This window comes from Hippocampus comes, unplaced genomic scaffold (genome assembly GCF_001891065.2).
Source record: "Hippocampus comes isolate QL1 unplaced genomic scaffold, H_comes_QL1_v1.1 scaffold256, whole genome shotgun sequence".
Classification (NCBI taxonomy): domain Eukaryota; kingdom Metazoa; phylum Chordata; class Actinopteri; order Syngnathiformes; family Syngnathidae; genus Hippocampus; species Hippocampus comes.
This window is the reverse complement of record NW_017806249.1, coordinates 203544-225955: the sequence shown is the minus strand read 5'-3', so window position 1 is coordinate 225955 and position 22412 is coordinate 203544. Positions and strand designations below refer to the sequence as shown.

The window sequence follows — 22412 nt, the reverse complement described above, 5'->3', positions numbered from 1 at the left end:
CGATCATTCATTTCATGCACCCTGTAACCTGATCGCATGATAAGCTGTCCAATGGAGTAACCGTTGTCCCTGAAAGGGCTAATTCAAAGGATAATCAGTAGCGTGCTCTATTCTAAAAAATATTCAATCGTCACAGACCTCAAATCCTGTTGTCTTTCTCTCCTGATATCCAAATGTAAAATCATGAGGAAGAAGACTGTTTATATATCGATTCTGATCGAACCGAAGCCTCCCACTTCTTTGAGCGGCGATCTGTTTTCAAAGACAGCGACAATGTGTTCTCGTCGGGGTTTGTTCAAGGTTTTCTTATGAGAGAACAGTAAGTTGTACAATAAAAAAAAAAAATGGAACATGGAGCGGTTGCACATGTGAATTTTAACCCTTTCATGCACCAATAATGATATCCTGTAACTTGTAGTGAAGTGACCGCTGTCCCTGAAAGGGTTAAAATTTAAAGAAGGCCACTTTTGGTTTACCTGTGAAGATTGTCTTGCATTTTAGGTTCATCTTGAAGTTTCGTCCAAAATCCCAATATTTTTTACTCCTTGTAAGTAGACCGTATTAACACATCAGGCTGTTGTCTTGCAAACATGCTCCTTCATTATTATTATTATGTAAATTGTGTGCGCCAAGGGTCGTCTCGATCAGATCAACGCAATTACTGTACATTGATTCACAATTTCTGGCTGACTTAATTTTTGCATGTAAGAGGAGCCAAATACTTTATGGTGAAACCCGTGATGCCGAATTGAAATGTGATTTTCACTGATGCATTATTTATTCCCACAGGCCTGTGTTCAAAGATGCATCGGGAACTTTGGACAAAAATGCTCACTTTCCCGCGCTTTACCGTCAGGACAGCGGCAAGTTGTCCGATGAGGACATGTTCAAACTTCTCACTGACTTTAGAAAGTAAATTCCCCCCCCGTCCTTCCTTGGTTCTCATCAGCCTGCGAATTGTTCTTCCAGCTGTTTTCCATTCATTATTCTGTCCTCCCAACAGACCAGAGAAAATGGCGAAACTTCCTGTGCTGTTAGGGAATCTGGATGTAACTCTTGATTGCGTGGCCCCGGATGTGACCAGTAAATCTCCTCGATATTGACACACAAAAGAAAATAACCCTCTCCCAAAAGCAAATTAATGTGAAAGCATCTTGTGTCCCCTTTACTGCAGATTGCCTCACTTCCTCCTACATCCCTTTGAGGAACTTTGAAGTCAATGGATCAAGCGGCGCCGCTCTGGAGGTGGAGGAATTTGTACCCTCCATCGCCAAATGCTCCCAACCCTTCACCGCCTATAAAAACCATCTTTATGTCTATCCAAAGCACCTCAAATATGACGGTCAGAAATCGTTTGCTAAGGTATGTGCAATATAACGGCATGATTTGCCTGATCGGAAAGATTTTAGATGATATTCACCTGAACTCCTTTTAAGGTTACAAATCAACTGGCAGCCACGTCGGCAAAGAAGCTGGGCAGGGCTTGTCATGAATTGCATTTTCTCAATGTTAGCCTGTTCCAAAGAGACAAATTTTCTCCATCTGTCCATGTACCTTCTTACTTGCCCTGTTTTTACTGAAGCGCGCAGCAGTGCGTCTGTGTCCCCCCCCCCCATCCCCCCCGTTTCCCAAATATTTTCACTTTACTTGTCTTAGAAGTATCTGTTTCCGTTTATTTTAGCTGTCAGCAGGATTCTGCAATGTCACAGTATGAGTAGAATGTGGTTTTTTTTGTCATTTTAGAGGGGGATTTGAAGTCATCCTTCCCCAATGTACTTCTTGTCTCCTCAGGCCAGAAATATTGCAGTTTGCATTGAATTCAAGGATTCTGACAAAGCGGGCGCTCAACCACTAAGGGTATGTTCCGATTTGTTTTTTTCGGATGTAATATGCCTGCCAGGTCAGTCGTCAGAGAAAAGCATCAAGAGAATTCATCAGCATGTCGTACGTGCGAGTTCAGAATTTGAAGTCATTTGACACAGTTGGATACGTTAGGGATCTCATAAAAATCTGACTTGAATCGAAGTCAAGTCGTTATTTGGTTTAAAGTTAGTGTCGCATCATCACACGTGAAGTCATACAATCTCGCGTTGTCGCAACATAACAGTATATTATTAACACACAGCAAACACAAAGGGGAAGATAACTCAAAAAATTTCAAAACAATAAAAAGATCTGTGCACCCCAACTTGTATAAATACAGTATTCTTATTAACATTGCATCTGTTGGATATTTTAATTAAGCAGCAAAATCCATCCTTTTTTTTTTTTTTTTAAATCTATCTCAGGGGCTCTCAGTTCGCCGCATGCTGTCAACTGAAAATGACATCACAGTTGCTCAGGGGCAAGCAACTAGGGCTCACCTGAGTTTTCTGAGTTTGGTCATGTGATATTCGCAAGATGAGCCCTAATTGGTTGTTACCTCATCAACTGTGATGTCATTTTCAGCTGACCGCAAGTGGCAAAATGGACGCCCCCTAAAATAGATTAAAAACGAGTGGATCTCGCTACATAATTCATCATCGGCGACGTGAATAGTCTTGTCTTTTTTGTTTAAATTTGAGGTTTTATTTATTGAAGCATGTTTTGTTTTTTTTTCTGTTTTTCTTTTTTAATATTAACCTCAGTGCATCTATGGCCATCCTGGAAGTTCCCTATTCATCAAACAAGCTTACGCAGCTGTTTTGCACCACCACCAGAACCCTGAATTCTACGACGAGGTTACATTTCGTCTCACCACAATTTATCCCTCTCAGAATCTTTGTGGTCATGTGACAAGATAGTGCTACTAATCTACTCTTCACTATGATGGGAGCCACCATGAAGGAATCTCTTATCTCTCCTGCAACCCAGATAAAGATAGAACTGCCAACTCAACTGCACCAAAAGCACCACCTGCTTTTTACCTTCTATCACATTAGCTGTGACAACAACAAGAAGAAGAAAGATGTGGTGGAGACCCCAGGTAGGCTGCTCTCAGACCACAACGTGCTATATTGATGAAAATATAGCCCAGGACAATAAACTTGTACTATTGCTATTAATGAAAGTTAATAGCAATGGTACATTGTTCGATAGTTAAATGGTCAGGGGTCGGCAACCCAAAATGTTGAAAGAGCCATATTGGACCAAGAAAACAAAAACCAAATATGTCTGCAGCCTCAAAAAATTAAAAGCCTTACTATGAAGGCAACACATGTCAAGTCAAGTACAACTTTACTGTCAAATGTGCTGTGCAACGTCGTATGTATCTACATTAGCCTACTATCAAAATGAATAAGTTGGCTACAAATACACAATGAGCATTCATGATTAAATGTTTTTTTCCCTTGTAGTGCATCCCGTAGAGCAGGGTGCCCAACCTTTTTGACCGAAGATCTACTTTTCGATCAACCAGCCTCCCGAGATCGACCCGTTCACTTTCACACGCATGCCGTAATGACCAACAGCCATAACGGCCCCCAAGTGATCGAGGCATGGGACGCACTTTTGCATCGTGTTAACTATCGTAGCTCACGTGTCGTGTTTAAAATGCTTCTTTTAGCCATCCACATTCCCATTCGTTGCCCGGACCCTCGGTGAATTGTGCATGAAACGCCATTTTCTTTAAAGAACAGCCACCTGCCTGCCATCCCGTCCTGATAATAGAAACGTGTGTCGCAGGCTATGACGCAAACGGTCGTTAACAGAAATGTTGAAATTTAATATCCTTTTACACATTTTTATAGCATCGGAAAACGTTAAGAATGTTTGTGACATGTTTGTCCTCTTACAGAAACCATATTAAAACAAAAAAGATATATTTCCCTCCCCCATCTTTTTCCACTTTCAAACATTTTTGAAAAAGCTCCAGAGAGCCACTAGGGCGGCGCTAAAGAGCCGCAGGTTGCCACCCCCCCGGGTTAGGTGATGTTTTCTTCACCCTTCGTGGCTACCGTGCTTCTACTTTTATGGTAGCCGTTATCCGGGACTGGTAAAAATGTGTGCTGTGTTCCGACAGTGGGCTCAGCATGGTGGCCTCTGCTAAGAGATGGTCGGGTCAACATGAGTGAGCAGCAGCTACCCGTGGCTGCTCATTTGCCCACGGGCTACCTCAGTTGCCAAGATGCTGTCACGAAGGTAAAAATAAAATGTTAACAGTCGCTCATTTGTGAAGGAAATTTGTGACGATGAACATTCCTGTTGGAAAGATCCCATTGGGATTGGAATTAGAGTGTTGACAGAAGTCATGTATGCCAATCCACCATTTGTCATGACAGCAATCTGGCTCGGACATCAAGTGGGTTGACGGAGGAAAGCCGCTGTTCAAAGTCTCAACGCATCTCGTTTCCACAATTTACACTCAGGTATCATTGAAATAAACACATCGGGACCTCTCGTTACACCGTGCAATGCTGAAGAGCCCAAATTGCCACATTTTTTTCCATCCAACCAACCATTCTCTGTCTCCCCACATGAGAGATATTTCATTTCTTGACCGTTTCAAATCCTCCCAGCCTCACATTCTACATTTCAACAATTCAATTAATTCTGAAACATTTCAGTCCGGCATCAGCTCTTCAGCATTCACGGGCGATTTCCACTGAAATTGCGCTCTGGTTGTGAGATCCGTTTCTGACATCATCATTCCTCATTTATTTAGGATCAACACTTGCACAATTTCTTTCACCACTGTGAAAGCATCCAAGTGTCAGAACAACCGTCAGAGGGCGGGCTGGTGAAATTCCTGAAGGTGACATATTTCATGTTTTAAAGGAAAACCCCCCTGCTTGCCATGCGTTCACGTCCTACCGAATGCCTTCTACTCCCTTCCTTGCCAGAGTCTCCACGCCATGGAAGGCCACGTCATGGTGAACTTTCTTCCCACCATCCTCAACCAGCTGTTTTGTGTCCTCACCGGGGCCTCGCATGAAGATGTCGCTGTCAACGTGACAAGGCGAGGCCACAATTACCGCCGCTATGGGTTATTATACTCCACTTCTGTTTTCTCTTGAACAACAATCTTTTTCTCTTTAGGGTAATGGTGCACATTGTAGCGCAATGCCACGAAGAGGGGCTTGAGCATTACCTGAGGTCTTATGTCAAGGTTTGCAATGTGTATCGTGGATACAATATAAACAATGGCTACTATTTTTTTCCCCAATAAAAAAAAAAGCGGGAAATATTTTTGCACAGTTTGTCTTTAAACCAGAGCCTTATTCCGCCAATGGTGAAAGCAACATTCATGAGGAGCTGACAAAAGCCATGACAGCAATTCTGAAACCATCCACTGATTTCCTAACAAGCAACAAGCTGCTGAAGGTAAACCGCGCTCGTGGCTCGCGCTGTTTTTAAAAGTCGACAGGAAGACTCCCACGGGTCGAAATAACTCATGTAAAATCCTTAAAACATGTGGAAGTGGGAAAACAATTGTATGATTGACCAATACGTTCCTGAGGATTTTCGTCGAAAAGTTAACAGGTTTCTGACATTCTGAAACCAAAATGAATGTAATGATAAAGACATAATGGTATTTATATGGACAACTTTAAAGGGGACAGTTTAAAATGCTTAAAGGGCATGAATTCTTTTTTTAATCACTTTTTAATTTCAGAAAACCATGACCAGTCGCCGCCGGAATTCAAACTCACCTCTCCTCCTAGGCCAACTTCAACCTCTGAAAATATCAAAGCAATCGTCGCAGTATTTTATATTTCATGGGCACGAAGCGTTTTCCTCCCTGTAGACATTCACGAAAGAGGAAAAAAAGCTTCATGTGGCGCAATGTTAGAAAACGACGACCACCCGTTGGCACATGAATTTTGGTGGCGATTAGTTTGTTTTCTAACATTAAGCCATGTTACTTTTTTTTTTAAATGAAGAGAAAAACACTTAACGGCCGTTAGTTTTCAGAGGTTGAAGTGGGCACAGGTAGAGCATGTGAATTTTGAACATGATTGGTTGTAGTTTTCTGACATTAAGCCACATTAAGATTTTTTACATTAGACGTTTTGGGGGGAAAAATGATTCATTCTGCATATGCTCTCTCTACAGGTGTGGACTGTATTCACTTTTAAGTCACTGAAGTAAATATGAATAAATAGTAGAATACAAATACAAGCAAATTAACCGAGCTGATGTGTTTAGCTTCTCTGTTTGTTTTTTTTTCCTTGCTTTTTCCAGGGATGTTCTTTTTTTTTTTTTTTAAACATATTTGACTTTGCGTTGCAGCATTCTTGGTACTTCTTTGAAGCGTTGGTCAAATCAATGGCTCATTATCTCACAGAGAGTGGTCAAGTCAAGGTAAGTATTTTTTCAGGCGTTGTAACAGCACCGCCCCCATTACCCTTGTCTGAAATTTAAACTCTATTTCTTCCATTTCTTGCCTTGGTGCAGCTGTCAAGAAACCAACATTTTTCCGCCTCCTTCTACCATGCTGTTGAGATCTTGGTCAACACGCTGATACCTCACATCACCCAGAAATACAAGGACAACCTGGATGCGGCGCGCAATGCTAATCACAGCCTGGCGGTTTTCATTAAGGTTGGTCTGCAGCTGGAATCGGCATTAAACCATTTACAGTATCTCCCTTGTTCGATATTCCCAACTGCATTGGGGTCAATCTTTCAGCATTGTCAACATTGTCTTTGTTATTTCTATTCTCCCATCAGCGCTGCTTCACCTTCATGGACCGTGGATTTGTGTTCAAGCAGATCAATAATTACATGAATTGCTTTATACCTGGCGACTCCAAGGTTTTGAAATGCAGCTCTTTCACATTTTGGGTGTGATAAGCTCCCTTTCAAGCCACACACTGCAAAATGTCTCCCATTTTTCTTCCAGACTTTGTATGAGTTTAAATTTGAGTTCCTGAGGATCGTGTGCAACCATGAGCATTACATTCCTCTCAATCTTCCCATGCCGTTTGGAAAAGGACGCATACACAGATTCCAAGGTAAGTTTGATTCATTGTCAGTCTCGAGATCCAGATGTGCTCAAGCACTGTTGAGTTCCATTGTTGTTCATAGCAGTTTTAATAGTTTGACGTTTTTCATTGAAGTTTGTTTTGATTTTTTTGTAACTTGTTTAGTTTTTAATTAGCTTTGAGAGCGTGTTTCTTAGTTTTTAATTTTTAGAAAATTGCATTGTTTTTGTTTTTGATTTGATTAGTTTTAGATTTTTTTTTTTGTTTTTTTTTTTTTTTTTTGCTTTTGTTGTAAATATATTAAGTACCGGTATTTGTCGAGTGCCTTGGTCAAAAAAATGCCAAAATAAGCAAAATAAGTATTGTATGAAGGTAAAGTCAACTACAATTCCCAAATGACTGTTGGACCTTCCTTCTTTAATATGGCCGTACAGTCATACCGAATTCAAAATCAACCACGAAAGCTCGTGTGTTAAATTAATTGGCAAAGATAAAAACTAAGTACATTTTAACTGTAATTGTCATTAGTTTTAGGAGTTTTAGAAAAGTGAAATGTAGTTCAGTTCATGAGTTTCTTTTTTAAAACGAAGCCTCGCTTTTATTTTATTTCGTTAACAAACTTCTTTTTTCAATTGTAGTTTTTGTTATTTAGTTCATTTGCCTGAACTTCGGTCCATAGAGCTTCAACTGGACTATTCATTGACTGATGACTTCTGTCGAAACCACTTCTTGGTGGGTCTGCTGCTGAGGGAGGTGGGCAGCGCCTTACGGGAGATCCGAGAAATTCAGCAGATCGCCATCCAGGTGCTGAAGCGGCTGATGGTCAAACACGCATTTGATGATCGCTATGCCGCCAAAGTGAGTGTCCATCTTGTATGTTATTCAGATGTAGTAGAAAGAAAAACACGTTCTAAACCATCAGATTGTTACGTTCCACTTCCATCATCAATGCTACGCATTCACACGGATTTCATGTAGGTTACAGTAACGGCGATGCAAATCAATGCTAATGTTCGAGTGTTTGCTCAACAGTCCATGCCAGCTATGTTAGCCGCGATGCTAACTGATTTAGTCGTCCTTTCGATACACTACAATAGAATATGGCGAAAGAGATGTTGGTAACAGGGTTGCGTGGATGTTGAGAGACTTTAGGGCATGGTTGCTACTATTTGAAATATATTTGTGATAAAACAAAATGTTTGAACAATCACTAGAAAGGCGTCAACATAATCAACATAAAAAAAAGGTGATTTAAAAGTAATTTGATCTGTTGAATTTAATAAATACATTGGTCAACAAGAGGGGATAAACATCGTTGTAGTAGGTGGTGCTCAAGAGCTTCTTGGTACCTGTACTCTAAATAATATTTGCTAATCACTTTTACGACAGCTGCAGCTCCATTTTGTCTAAGGACAGTTATAATTGACACCACAAGTGCACGTTTTGGTATTTTTTGCATGGATTATTCAAAATATAACAGCGGAGACAAAAAACGTCCTCCAACGGTGGAATGACCCATCTGATGATCTCCATTCCAGAGCCATCAGGCCAGACTTGCCACTCTCTACCTGCCCTTGTTTGGCCTACTACAAGAAAACGCCCACAGGCTTGAAAGCAAGGAGTTTGTTCTTCCAAACCAGCACAATGTAAGTCTGACATCTGGTGGTATCAGAGAGAATTGCAGCAGTTAGAAGGACAGCGAGCAAAAAAAGCTATTTTCCAAACAAAACCATCTCAATCCGTTTTTATTATCCATGCCGTTTTCCACACTGCTTGTTCTCACTTGGGTCGCAAATGGTCTTTAGCTTACCCCAGTTGACTTTGAGCGAGAGGTGCACCCTGGATAAGTTGCCAGCCCGTCGCCTATGGAAATTTATTTACATCAAACTATACATGAAAAAAAGCTCATTATCCTGTTAAAGCAACAAAAGTTCTAATAGAGCCTGTTTACGGAATTTGTAAACAAAAGGCAGGAGTGACCATTTCAAAATTTCTTTTTTATCCTATTTAGGAAACGAGCTCTCCAAATATTTTCCCAGAATGTTTTGAAAATGTTTTTCCCTATTTTGCTGTGTCTTGCTGCCAGAAACCACGAGAGGACTCACTGGCGGTGACCTCTCTGGTGACCCCTCAAAAGCAGAGCATGTACATTGACGGTGCTCTTCACAAAGATGGTTTTGCAGCAAGTGAGTTCCTTCAACAGCATTTCACCAAAGGTTAATTTTCTCCTGGGTATGGCTGCCCTCAAGGACGTTAAACTCATACTACTCCTTGTGTATAAAGTGTATAAGTGTATGAATTGAGGACTCAAAATCACGAAAAATCAGACATCGACCTACTGTCGCCACCTGCAACTGAACACCCCCTGCCCCGAAAAAATAAATCCGAAAAACTGAAATGGTGAAACCAGTTACATTATGTCTCCACAATATCAGTCCACTTTGAGATTTGTTCCCTGAATGTAAAGTGTGTTGTAAATAAAAATTATTATTATTATTATTATTATTATTTTTTTTTAATATTATCGTCGTATATCTAAATTCATGTTCTAGGCTCTTTTAGAGAACTTTCCTCAGACAAAACGACTGGACTCCTGTTTTACTTCTGATAATTACCAAACACTCACAGACAAAAGTACATCTCCAGCCACAATGTTGAGTTACTGGACTGCCTCAGAGGTTCCCTCTTACAACTCGGCACCATATACTGTCAAATAACTTTTTCACCATATGACATTTAGGGAGTGTCGATCATTCTTGATCCAGACTTTAATGAAGCTGTGTACTAACCCTGATCCGTCACTGCAGCCTCTCCTCACAGTTCCACTCCCAACGTTGGTTCAGTTCGCCTTGCGGACTCCCGAGGCTCGCTGGTCTCCACCGACTCTGAGAGCAGCCTGCTGGAAAAGAATTGCGACAGAGCACAGGCCCTGGAGAAGGTAGACAATTACCCGAATTAGACATTTCCTTTTTTATTCTTTTTTTTTGTTTGGGTCAATATATATTATAACGTGTTCATTTGATTTTTGTGCAGTCTGTCTACCATACACCTTGCACATAAAGCCTCTGTAGCCTTTTCTCTCCAACGTCTCGCCACCACAATGAGACATTTGGGAGGAGGCAATCTGTCACCCTGCAATAGGCTGGTGACCAATCCAGGGTGTACCCCGCCTCTCGCCCCAAGTCAGATTCATTATTTTTTTTATTCAACTTTTATGTGCAATAACATTGTTCAGTAATTGCATCAATATTTATGTCCATTTTTATGTTAATACACTTAAGCACCGTGTTCATAGCGTGGCCATGTTACAGAGGTTTAGAGTTACACTTGTTATACTTTTAAGGGCAACTGAAATGTTTCATCATGGTGTTCTCAATTCTTTTCTACTTCTATTAGCGGCGTGACGGCCAGATTAGCATTAAAGCTGCAGGTGGTTGGAAACCATGTGGAGGTCATACAATTATTCTGACCACTTCTGGTTCAACCACCAGCAATTGCTTGTACGTTTTAGAGTAAAACTGTATTTCTAAGAGTCAATTTTCTCACCTTCTCAAAACTGTCTACGGGTTAAACTTGAGTTTCTCACTCTCTTTTGTATCAGGACCACTGTGCTTCTAATCTTCGCAGCGCTGTGCTGCGATGTGATAAAATGGACCGAGATGAGAGCAAAAACCTGCTCACGTGCTTTCTGCATATCCTCAAAAGCATGTCAGAAGGTATGTACGTTTCTTTGTAGTGTTATCATATCACCATTTACTAAAAACATCCGCATACTATTTTGGAGGGAATTGTGTGTGAATGCTGTTGCTGAGCTGAATAAAAGAAAGAAAGAAAGAAAGAAACTGAAGCTGCTAGATTTATAGTGTCTCATCTCGGGGCTTTGAGCACTCTCTGGATGGCTGGGCAATAACTGGACCTTAAGGGCAATTTGCCGTATAACATCGCAACAGTGCACAGGAATCAAAACAAAAAAACAAAAAAACATCAACAACAAAAAAATAACTGGTGTGATGACATACCGACAGCATTTGAACTGTATTTTTATTGAGATTTTAACTCTCAGAAACCAATGGCGGCGTTGCAGTATTTGGGTTATTCCAGAATCGGAGGACATTTTCTGTCCTCACCATGAAATTTTCCCTCGCACGCGAGGCTCCTTCTCACGGGTCAGATTTGGTAATGCAACAGAGGTCTCGTTTTGGGGAGGAGACACACCATTGTCGATGGAGATATGGTTATTTTGCATGGTGTAACATCTCACGTACAACCGCACACTTAAAGAGCATTAAGAACAGATGGTGATTTTTCGGGGCTATGTTTGGGGGGGGTCTCACATTTTTTAAATCTGTTTGAAGATTCAAAGCCGTTATGCACATATCCCGATTTAAACATGACTGCCTTTGAATTGGTAAATGTGGAAATAACAAGATTTAGAATAGTATCAATGAGTGGTTCTCGAATTTGTCTCACTGGTGGGACCTCCTGGGAAGTATTTTTTTCCAGCCAAGTACCCGCCTAACCAGCGCAAACCCTTTCTGAAAACTGAGTGCTGTGCCATTCGTGTCTGATTTACGCAACTTTGCAACTCCATTTGTTGTGCTATCTCGAAGATATAATCAAGAAAAAAAAAAAGAAATAATGAATCATAAAGAAAGATTTGTACACATAAATAATTAGCAACATAAAGCGTCCCCCCTTTTGGATCAGAATACACATCTCTTCTCCAAAAGAAATTTGTGTCTCAATTTTAAAAACGGAAACTGCATCTTAAAATATTTATAAAAAGAAAACGAACAATATGACCCACCATGAACACAAAATGTGTTGTTGCCCTGAACAGAATGTTTTTTTTTATTTGTGTGTGTGTGTTTTTTTTTTATTTTATTTTTTTTTGCATTTAGTGTGACATTTTAGTAAGACGCTTGGGCTTGTGCTTCACTGTGGGTCTTTGTTGGCCATTCTTGGTAGCTGGGAAGTCTCCAGAAGTGCCTTCACGTAACCCCAGGGATATGTGTACCCCCGTTTGACAACCATTGGTGTAAACAGGAGCATTACGTGTGAATCGTCGCTGCCAGTGGGAGCGTTTCAAACTGCAAATCTGATTTTCATTTATTTGATACAATCACAATCACATTGTGACCGATTGGCAACCAGTTCAGAGTGTAATCCTCCCCAAGTCGGCGATAGGATACGGCCACTTCTGTGATTTTGAGCCGCAGGTTCAGAAATGGACGGCCGTCTCAGCGTTCACGCACAAAGAGCGGAAAGAATATAACGGCTCACTTTTATTACTCTCAGATGCCCTTTATGCATACTGGCGCAAAGCATCGTCCTTGGAGCTGAGGGACTTTTTTACACTGCTGGAGTAAGTGTGGCAATATTGCATCCAATTACAGTGTACAAGTGGTTACCCAGAGCTCACTTTTATTTCATTATGTCCAATCTGCAGAGTCTGCCTTCATCAGTTTCGATACATGGGGAAGCGAGTCATTGTCAGGTGGAGTAAATGTTGCTTTCAATAGCTTTTGAAATTAATATGTCAGCTTTTTTTTTTTTCTTCGAGTCCTTTAATCCTTTTTGCTTGCTCTGCCATCATAATTGCTGCTGGGCGAACTATTTGATACAGTGAATGTTATGGCCCTTAACCGCTCTCCTTCATCGGTAAGAGTCCACTAACTTACGGTAGCTCGCTTTTTTCAAATGACATCATTTCTTTCTACTACTACTACACATCTGGTTTCAGTGAAAGCATAACTGACTTGGGACGTATATTTGTTTCGCTGCCCACAGGAGTCATGAAGCGGCAATGCCTCTGGGTCCAGACCGAAAGTCCTTGACTCTGCCTGTGTCTCGTAACAGGGCGGGGATCCTGCACGCCCGCTTACAACAGCTCGGGACATTGGACAATTCGCATACGCTCAACAACAGTAAGATTCTACAGTCTTTTAACAATTGGGTGGGGGGGGGCGATGGAGGGCATTGCTGTTGTTTGCTTTGACTAGCGATGGCCCTGCCCTGAGCTGTGACGTCACAAGACAGCTGACATACTCACAGCTAGTGATGGGCAAGTGAAGCTTCATGAAGCACTTGTGATAGTTTTTGACTCCTCTAGATGGCACTTTTGGTTTAAAGATGAAGTGAAATTTGAATAAACTTCCATTGCACTAACCTTTATATTTAAACCAAGAGCACCATCTGGAGGAGTCAAAAATATCTTCTTTTTCCCATCACTACCCACAGCGTGATTCTCACAGGGGGCACCAGCTCCGGTCCTCGAGGGTCCGGATCCTGCATGTTTTTGATGTCTCCTTCATCTCACACATCAGATTTAAACGATAAGAATTGTTATCAGGCTTCTACAGAGCTAGCTGATGAACTGAACATTTGAATGTTTTTGTATTCCAGAAATGCAGGCTCAATGTGTTAACAAAAATATTTATTTCCACAAAAGCGCACTGACAAAGTAAAAACAGAAATCGCTGGTCACAAGGAGCCAGGAGAAACAATGTACAAAGAAAAGCGCTTGCAAAAGGCAAGGGACGAAATGTCAAGAAGCCAATAAGGCAAAGAGCAAGAGCAATAGGAAAAACTAAAAATACTAACGAGAGCGACAATGGGGAGTATCGAGAAGGTCTAAAAAAACAACACTTGAAGCACTCAAGCGAGGTCAATAATCCGACAAGAGACAAGGTAGCTCGGCAGTCCTTAAATACAAGGCGGGCTTGATTGAAACGCGGAACGGGTGCGCCCGGTGGAGGGAAACGCCCTTCACTCCAGTTGGAGCTGAAAACAAAACAAACAGACAAATACGTGCGTCGTGATCATGTGCTTCAGTTTGGAGCAAAGACAGGCTCATAACGAACGAGACTCTCTTGCCTGATGGGTTTCGAGGGAGCCATTGGGGGTTCTGGGCTTCCTGCCTCCTGAATCCTGCACAGAGGGACAGGAATCTAAATCTAAAGCGGCTGCTGTTTTTTTTTTTAATATTTGGAATAATGATGATGTGTTATGGGTGCAACATTTCCGCAACATTTGGCAGCTCTGTTTTCCCACGTAAACGCTAATTTGCAATTTTTCATTTTAATAAGCTTTATTGAGGCGCAAAATGCCAAGTTTGACTCCCAAACTGCGATGCAAAACCACTTATTTGTAGCCTCGTATACTCTGTGTTATTTCTCTCATCAAACAAGATATCAAAATAATAATGGTAGCAAGCAACAATGACAATAACACCACTTATCTTCCTCCAAGCAACATTGATTAATCAAGCAATGTCTCCTGAAGTGTCATAGATGTGGCTATCATAAATCGACACAGACCTCGTTTTGTTGCCACCAGTTTACTCCCATACAGAAGCGGATGTGACCAGCCAATGTTTGCTGGAGGCCAACGTGTCCACGGAGGTGTGTCTGACCGTGCTCGACACATTGAGCATTTTCATCACGGGATTTAAGGTACGGGATTTGCAGCGATGATTTGAATGAATGCAAATTCTTCAAAGGGATACCAAAAATATTTTGGTGTCGACTGAAAATGACATCACATGTACTCATTGCGATCATCACAGGAGCCATGACTGGTTGTTACCTGACCCCTCGGCACACGTGATGTCATTTTCAGTCGACAGCAAGTGGCCAAATGCCTTTTTTTTGAAAAGTGTTAATTGCACACGAAAAATAATGAAGTTATCAAGTTCATGATAGACAAAATATGAACTTTTTCCTGACAAGAATGGCGATCGATGTTCAGCATCCCCTTAAAGGGACTTTTAAAACAAAACAAAAAATGAAGATAAATCATCTTTTGTGGGAGGGGAACAAACCTCCACTTCAAGTAGCCCCCTGAGAGTAACATTAGATGGCTGAACCAGTGATACTATATGACCATTGTTGTCTTATGCATCGCACAATCCTTCTGAACTCCACATCCAATATGTTGACACGCACCGCCGCTTCCTCCCTCAGAGCCAGCTGATCTCAGATCTTGGCCACAACCCACTGATGAAGAAAGTATTTGAGCTGCATCTGTGCTTTCTGCAGATCCCTCAGTCTGAGGCTGCTCTCAGGCAGGTCTTCATCTCACTGAGGACTTTTATCTTCAAGGTGAACCGTCTTGATGAGGACGCCTGTTGATATCTCACTGTGGCATATGCGGACAGAAGTACATCTTTCATGAATGGATCGATGATTGGTTCGTCAATTGTTGTTTGGGCCAGGCCTCTTACTTCCCTTTCAAGCAAGGTCCATAACAGGCATGCTTGAATTCATTTCGTGGGAAAGAACTTGAGAGCCTTGACCTAAAGCATCTCAAACACTTTTGGGATGAACTATGATGGAGATGGAAAAATATAGCAAGGTCCGCATTTTCATCCCTTGCCGTAGTTGGCCTGCTGTCCCCGCATGTATGCCCTTTTTTTTTTTTTTTGTATCCTGTATTTAGAAGGTCTGTACGAAGTGTTGTCAGAAAAGTTCCAGGACTGGTGTCGTGAAAGATTGAACTTTTCGGAGAAACGCCGTATTTTGCGGGGTCCTGTGAAATCCGATTTTCTCGCCCACGTATCCTCCAGTTCCCCTGTACGTTCTTTGACGGCCGGGCCGACATGTGCGCCTCCCTATGCTACGAGATCTTGAAGTGTTGCAACTCCAAGCTGAGCTCCCTCCGCAATGCCGCCGCCCATCTCCTTTACCTCCTCATGAAGAGCAACTTTGACTACACCGGACGGAAATCGTTTGTCAGAACCCATCTGCAGGTACCTCTTTGTGATGAAAAGGATTCTTGGTTTTTTCCGTGCAGTGTTTGTCTCTCAGATTGGTTCGCTCTGCATTCCGCTCAGGTGGTCATCGCCGTCAGTCAACTGATCGCCGATGTGATCGGCATCGGGAGCACGCGTTTCCAGCAGTCTCTGTCTATCATTAACAACTGTGCAAACGGGGATCAAAGCATCAAGGTCAGCGGTGGGTTTAAGGTGTCTGACACTGAAATGAAATCAGCTTAGTTTTTTTATGGCTTTACAACGCAACCAATTCAAACGGCGGATAAAAACAAATGGTTAATGAAGTACACGGCCCTAAAGTACATGCTGTGCAGCCCTCTTGGTGCGTAAACGCAACGGTAGTCAGGATTTTTTTTTTTTTTCCACGTCATGAATTGCCATAAACCCCGCGATTGGCTTTCGATGCATGGATGTCACATTTCACTTGACACAACTTAAATTCACATTAGCTGACGTCACGCTACGCGGGTCATTTCGGTTCACCTAAAGGTAGTTTACTTCATTCAGTTCAGATTGTTTGGTGTGCTTCTCTTGCGTTCAGTCCGAAATGGATTCAACAGAACTTTTCCGATGCTTCAGTGGACAAAAGCGTCTTGTGCTCCTGACCTGAAGTTAGGGTTAAGGTCACGTGACTGTACTGTGTGCGCACCGCTGCGTTTTTGCAGCACACTGCGTTCCCCTCAGATGTGAAGGACCTGACCAAACGAATCCGAACGGTGCTCATGGCCACCGAGCAAATGAAGGAGCACGAGAATGACCCGGAGATGTTGGTGGACCTCCAGTACAGTTTAGCCAAGTCGTACACGAGCACGCCAGAGCTCCGCAAGACCTGGTTGGACAGCATGGCCCGGATCCACAACAAGAATGGCGACCTTTCAGAGGTGCTTTGACAAAAACAACACATACTGACGCTTCTGTTCTTAAGAACATCATTTTGGATTTATTCTGGAGCTTATCTGCTTTACTTGCAGGCAGCCATTTGCTACGTGCACGTCGCAGCTCTGGTTGCTGAGTACTTGTGGAGGAAAGGTGAGCGCACCGTTGCCCCTTGGCTCCAACATTTTTTATGACCCCACAGGACTGTAGATTACACAAGAGCAGAAAGGAACAGGCCTCACGTTTGGCTTCCCTCTCTTTATTTGGAAGGAATGTTCAGCCACGGCTGCTCGGCCTTTCGCGTCATCACTCCAAACATTGATGAAGAGGCAGCCATGATGGAGGACGTCGGGATGCAGGATGTGCATTTTAACGAGGTCCGTCCATTCCATGTCACTCCGAAGCCCCCGATGCAGCATTTTTTTCTTCTTCATTATCTCACGTGTCACCTAATGCCTGCGTACCATTGCCCTTATCTCTGTCGAGAGTGTTAATTGTTCTGGGAAATTATGACGGGGAACTCAAAACAGACTTTGGCACGGGGCGCGGTCCATATGTTGCCGCGCACACTTCTGGCGCCGTGTCAAAGAACCACCCATCGACGGACGAGTCAGACAAAGAATAAGATGAAAATCAAAAGGCAATAAAACGTCCCTGCAATGATTCTATTTGTCCAGGAGGTACTGATGGAGCTGTTGGAGGAGTGCGCCGATGGTCTTTGGAATGCAGAGCGCTATGAGCTCATCGCTGATGTCTACAGGCTCATCATTCCCATTCATGAAAAACGTAGAGACTTTGAGGTATCGTCATTTTAGCACTATTGTACATGGAGGGACATACATGGACTGTTACTCTCCCCCCAATTTTGGACAGTTACAAAAAAACAGATGTATTTCCAAATATCACGTCAGGATCCTCAGCCCGATGAAGAGACAACAAAGCAGTTGCACTCTGCCGGTCAGGAGTCTCCTTCATGGACGTGTTAGCTGAGGAAACGGTCTCAAAAGCCCCCGATATCTGTCGAGAATTGCTGTTCAGTAGCGACTATCCATGGATGGAAAAACGTAGAGACTTTGAGGTATCGTCATTTTAGGCCTATTGTACAGGGAGGGACATACATGGACTGTTACTCTCCCTCCAATTTTGGACAGTTCAAAAAAAAACAGATGTATTTCCAAATATCACGTCAGGCTCCTCAGCTCGATGAAGAGACAACAAAGCAGTTGCACTCTGCCGGTCAGGAGTCTCCTTCATGGACGTGTTAGCTGAGGAAACGGTCTCAAAAGCCCCCGATATCTGTCGAGAATTGCTGTTCAGTAGCGACTATCCATGGATGTAGTATGACACCCGAAGGAGAGGTTAGATCCTAAAATCGGTATCCGGTATAGCTTAATTGAACCCTCCATGTTGTGTCGAAGTGTGATGGCCTGCGACCTTCGTGAGGATCATCGGAGCAGAAAATGGATGGATGGATGAATGGATTAGTTGTCGATTAATTGTTGCACCTCTAAAATCTCCACAACCCTGACTAAAAGATGAGTGTTTGTGATAGGAAAAAAAAAATTAGACCAAGAGGAATCATTTCTAAATATTTTTTTTTCCCACAATTAACATGGGCTTTAACCTGTACAGTTAAATTGAATTTTGAGAGAATGCTTAAAAGTAAATAATCGACAAAAAAAAAAAATACTTGCATAAGTGTGCACACCCTCTCAACTAAGATGTGTCTGTGTTCTGAATTAACGAATCACATTCAAAGTCATTCAAAATGGGAGCTAAGCAAACATCCACAACTAGTGTTCCTTTGGTGATAAACAGTGTGAGTTTGACTGTGATTGGTTAAGTTTTTTTTTTACTCCCCACAATTGAGTTGTACAAGTTATAGGTCACGTTAAAACAGATGTATTTCCAAATATCACGTCAGGCTCCTCAGCTCGATGAAGAGACAACAAAGCAGTTGCACTCTGCCGGTCAGGAGTCTCCTTCATGGACGTGTTAGCTGAGGAAATGGTCTGAAAAGCCCCCGATATCTGTCAAGAATTACTGTTCAGTAGCGACTATCCATGGATCTAGTATGACACCCGAAGGAGAGGTTAGATCCTAAAATCGGTATCCGGTATAGCTTAATTGAACCCTCCATGTTGTGTCGAAGTGTGATGGCCTGCGACCTTCGTGAGGATCATCGGAGCAGAAAATGGATGGATGGATGAATGGATTAGTTGTCGATTAATTGTTGCACCTCTAAAATCTCCACAACCCTGACTAAAAGATGAGTGTTTGTGATAGGAAAAAAAAAATTAGACCAAGAGGAATCATTTCTAAATATTTTTTTTTCCCACAATTAACATGGGCTTTAACCTGTACAGTTAAATTGAATTTTGAGAGAATGCTTAAAAGTAAATAATCGACAAAAAAAAAAAATACTTGCATAAGTGTGCACACCCTCTCAACTAAGATGTGGCTGTGTTCTGAATTAACGAATCACATTCAAAGTCATTCAAAATGGGAGCTAAGCAAACATCCACAACTAGTGTTCCTTTGGTGATAAACAGTGTGAGTTTGACTGTGATTGGTTAAGTTTTTTTTTTACTCCCCACAATTGAGTTGTACAAGTTATAGGTCACGTTAAAGGTGGAAAAACTTTTGAAGTGCTTTGTCAAAATCCTGGCATTTGAACAGAGGTGTGTGGATTTGTTCTATCCCTTGTACAGTTTAGTACTTGCCTTCTGATATCCGTCTCTGTGCTGTGATTGATTGATGATAAATCCAGGGTCAGCCGCGACACACTCCCAACTTGTCTATTACCCAGGACAGAATAAGTGAGACAGAGAATAGATGGATAGCTCCATTGTAAGATATCTGAGGTAGTCAAAGATGTACTTGCCATCTCAGAATTTTAAACCAGTCTTCCAAAATGGCTGCTGCTCTTGACAGCTCAGCTAACTCTGATTCCTGCCAGTCGGCAGTCTCTTCATTACGCTAACCCAAAGATGTCAAAACAGTCCAAATGAGAACCACCGCAAAAGGGCCAAAATGTGGACCTGTACTACGTATGTTAACACTAAAGCAATTCGATTTTTGTGTTTTGGTGCTGCAGAAACTGACGCACGTGTATGATACGCTCCACCGAGCCTACACTAAAGTTTTGGAGGTGATGCATACCGGCAAACGTCTGCTGGGCACATACTTCAGAGTGGCCTTTTTTGGACAGGTAATGCGCTGCACCGAAAAGAATGACTTTTGGCACTGGGGTGTTCCAACTCTGTTCTAAACCTGCAGCGTTTGTCGGCGTGCGTGTCACGTCTTTTGTATGACAAGTGAGCACGCTTAGAATTGAATGGCATGAAGCGTAATCGTAAAATCAGCGTTTTCTGACCGCCTTTCACTTTTGTGTAGGGCTTTTTCGAGGACGAAGATGGCAAAGAATACATCTACAAGGAACCCAAGTTCACCCCCCTGTCTGAGATTGCGCAGAGGCTGTTGAAGCTCTACTCGTACAAGTTCGGTCAAGAGAATGTCAAGATCATCCAGGAGTCAGGAAAGGTGGGAACACATTTGCAGAGCTGCACAAATCAACAGCTGAGCCTATATCCGTCTCTGTGTGTTAGCGCTGTGATTGATTGATGATAAATCCAGGGTCAGCCGCGACACACTCCCAACTTGTCTATTACCCAGGACAGAATAAGTGAGACAGAGAATAGATGGATAGCTCCATTGTAAGATATCTGAGGTAGTCAAAGATGTACTTGCCATCTCAGAATTTTAAACCAGTCTTCCAAAATGGCTGCTGCTCTTGACAGCTCAGCTAACTCTGATTCCTGCCAGTCGGCAGTCTCTTCATTACGCTAACCCAAAGATGTCAAAACAGTCCAAATGAGAACCACCGCAAAAGGGCCAAAATGTGGACCTGTACTACGTATGTTAACACTAAAGCAATTCGATTTTTGTGTTTTGGTGCTGCAGAAACTGACGCACGTGTATGATACGCTCCACCGAGCCTACACTAAAGTTTTGGAGGTGATGCATACCGGCAAACGTCTGCTGGGCACATACTTCAGAGTGGCCTTTTTTGGACAGGTAATGCGCTGCACCGAAAAGAATGACTTTTGGCACTGGGGTGTTCCAACTCTGTTCTAAACCTGCAGCGTTTGTCGGCGTGCGTGTCACGTCTTTTGTATGACAAGTGAGCACGCTTAGAATTGAATGGCATGAAGCGTAATCGTAAAATCAGCGTTTTCTGACCGCCTTTCACTTTTGTGTAGGGCTTTTTCGAGGACGAAGATGGCAAAGAATACATCTACAAGGAGCCCAAGTTCACCCCCCTGTCTGAGATTGCGCAGAGGCTGTTGAAGCTCTACTCGTACAAGTTCGGTCAAGAGAATGTCAAGATCATTCAGGAGTCGGGAAGGGTGAGAACACATTTGCAGAGCTGCACAAATCAACAGCTGAGCCTTACTTACTGCCGTGTAATCGTCTCTGGCGAACGTATGGTGGAATTCAGCCCGTATTCATCTGCGACCTTTTGTTTACGTGCCATGACAGTTGTTGCCCGAGCGCACGTCACTTTGGCTGAAGATTTATGTTCGAGTGCATTGCAGCGCATGGTCCCTTTTAAGGTTCTGACACCGTTTCTGTTCAGCACACTCACGGGTGCAAAAACATTTGTCCTTAAACACAATTCCACACTTACAACTTTGTGGGGAACGCTTTGGAAAGGGGCTTTTGTACTCCGGTTCACCCTGGCACAAAAGGAAAGCCCATAAAGGCACGGCTTGATGAGTTTGGGCTTGAATAATTGAGGAGATCTCAAGCCCATCAACCAGGCCCCCTCTCAGGTCCAGCTTCAGTGTATGCCAAATCCGATGTTCCAAAATCTTCGGTTCTCACTTTGGTCAGTGTTAACGACTATTCCAAACCCGCAGGTGAACCCAAAGGACCTGGACTCCAAGTACGCCTACGTCCAAGTAACGCACGTCGTGCCCTACCTCGATGACAAGGAGTCGGAGGAGAGGAAGACTGACTTTGAGCAAAGCCACAACATCCGTCGTTTTGTTTTTGAGACGCCCTTTACGGTGTCGGGCAAGAAGCAGGGTGGCGTGGAGGAGCAGTGTAAACGGCGGACCATTCTCACCAGTAGGTTGAACGTTATGGGTCTCCGCACACAACCGCGGACAAAGAAGGATTTGTGTTGGTGTGTCAAAATGAGTGCCATCTATTCACCTTCAGTCACTGCCAAGGAGTAAATCAAAAAGTTCCTCCCTGTTGACTTCATCCCGAAGTTCTGACTCAATCATGATAATGCACATGCTCAGAGCCCCGAAAAATAACACTATAGATACGAAAGCAAAAAAAAAAAAAAAGTATAATATTGAATTTGACCTGATTTCGTTGTTTTCCCTCTTAGCCACCCACTGTTTCCCCTACGTGAAGAAGCGCATCGCCGTCATGTATCAACATCAGAGTGACCTCAGCCCCATCGAGGTCGCCATCGACGAGATGAGCACAAAAGTGGCCGAACTGCAACTGCTGTGCTCGGCCTCCGAGGTGGACATGATTCGGCTGCAGCTTAAACTGCAAGGCAGCGTCTGTGTTCAGGTGCGTGCATCCATGCGGCGATCACCTCGCCAATCTTAAAAATGGCTTTTTGGAGGCGCAATTCGATTGTTGTTGTATGTGCTCACCAGGACAATTTCATGTTTTGAATGAGAACACAACGTTATGATCATTTGCATACCTGTCAACTTATACGGTTTACCCAGAGTTCATACGGATTTTGTGGTGAATCTTACGTATATGTCCATATCGCACAAATCATACGGATTCTGAAAATTTCCGTTTTTTTTTTTTTTCCCTCCTAAC

General features: G+C 42.7%; 1 protein-coding gene across 1 annotated transcript in view; it reads left to right on the top strand.

The window, feature by feature from the left end:
* LOC109507797 (dedicator of cytokinesis protein 9-like) overlaps positions 1-22412 on the top strand; it is a 37098-nt gene that overhangs the window by 11436 nt on the left and 3250 nt on the right. Inside the window, 36 exon segments of the mRNA XM_019857451.1 lie at positions 790-912; positions 1004-1083; positions 1175-1362; positions 1792-1857; positions 2628-2720; positions 2854-2965; positions 4001-4119; positions 4260-4346; positions 4643-4732; positions 4821-4936; positions 5017-5086; positions 5176-5301; positions 6211-6282; positions 6376-6522; positions 6651-6734; positions 6823-6934; positions 7584-7762; positions 8443-8550; positions 8991-9090; positions 9712-9842; positions 10506-10620; positions 12203-12269; positions 12354-12401; positions 12695-12831; positions 14243-14358; positions 14869-15006; positions 15471-15653; positions 15738-15851; positions 16343-16558; positions 16649-16706; positions 16824-16930; positions 17231-17353; positions 19651-19764; positions 19950-20096; positions 21476-21686; positions 21958-22148. Of these exon segments, the coding sequence (XP_019713010.1) occupies positions 790-912; positions 1004-1083; positions 1175-1362; positions 1792-1857; positions 2628-2720; positions 2854-2965; positions 4001-4119; positions 4260-4346; positions 4643-4732; positions 4821-4936; positions 5017-5086; positions 5176-5301; positions 6211-6282; positions 6376-6522; positions 6651-6734; positions 6823-6934; positions 7584-7762; positions 8443-8550; positions 8991-9090; positions 9712-9842; positions 10506-10620; positions 12203-12269; positions 12354-12401; positions 12695-12831; positions 14243-14358; positions 14869-15006; positions 15471-15653; positions 15738-15851; positions 16343-16558; positions 16649-16706; positions 16824-16930; positions 17231-17353; positions 19651-19764; positions 19950-20096; positions 21476-21686; positions 21958-22148 (4288 nt within the window).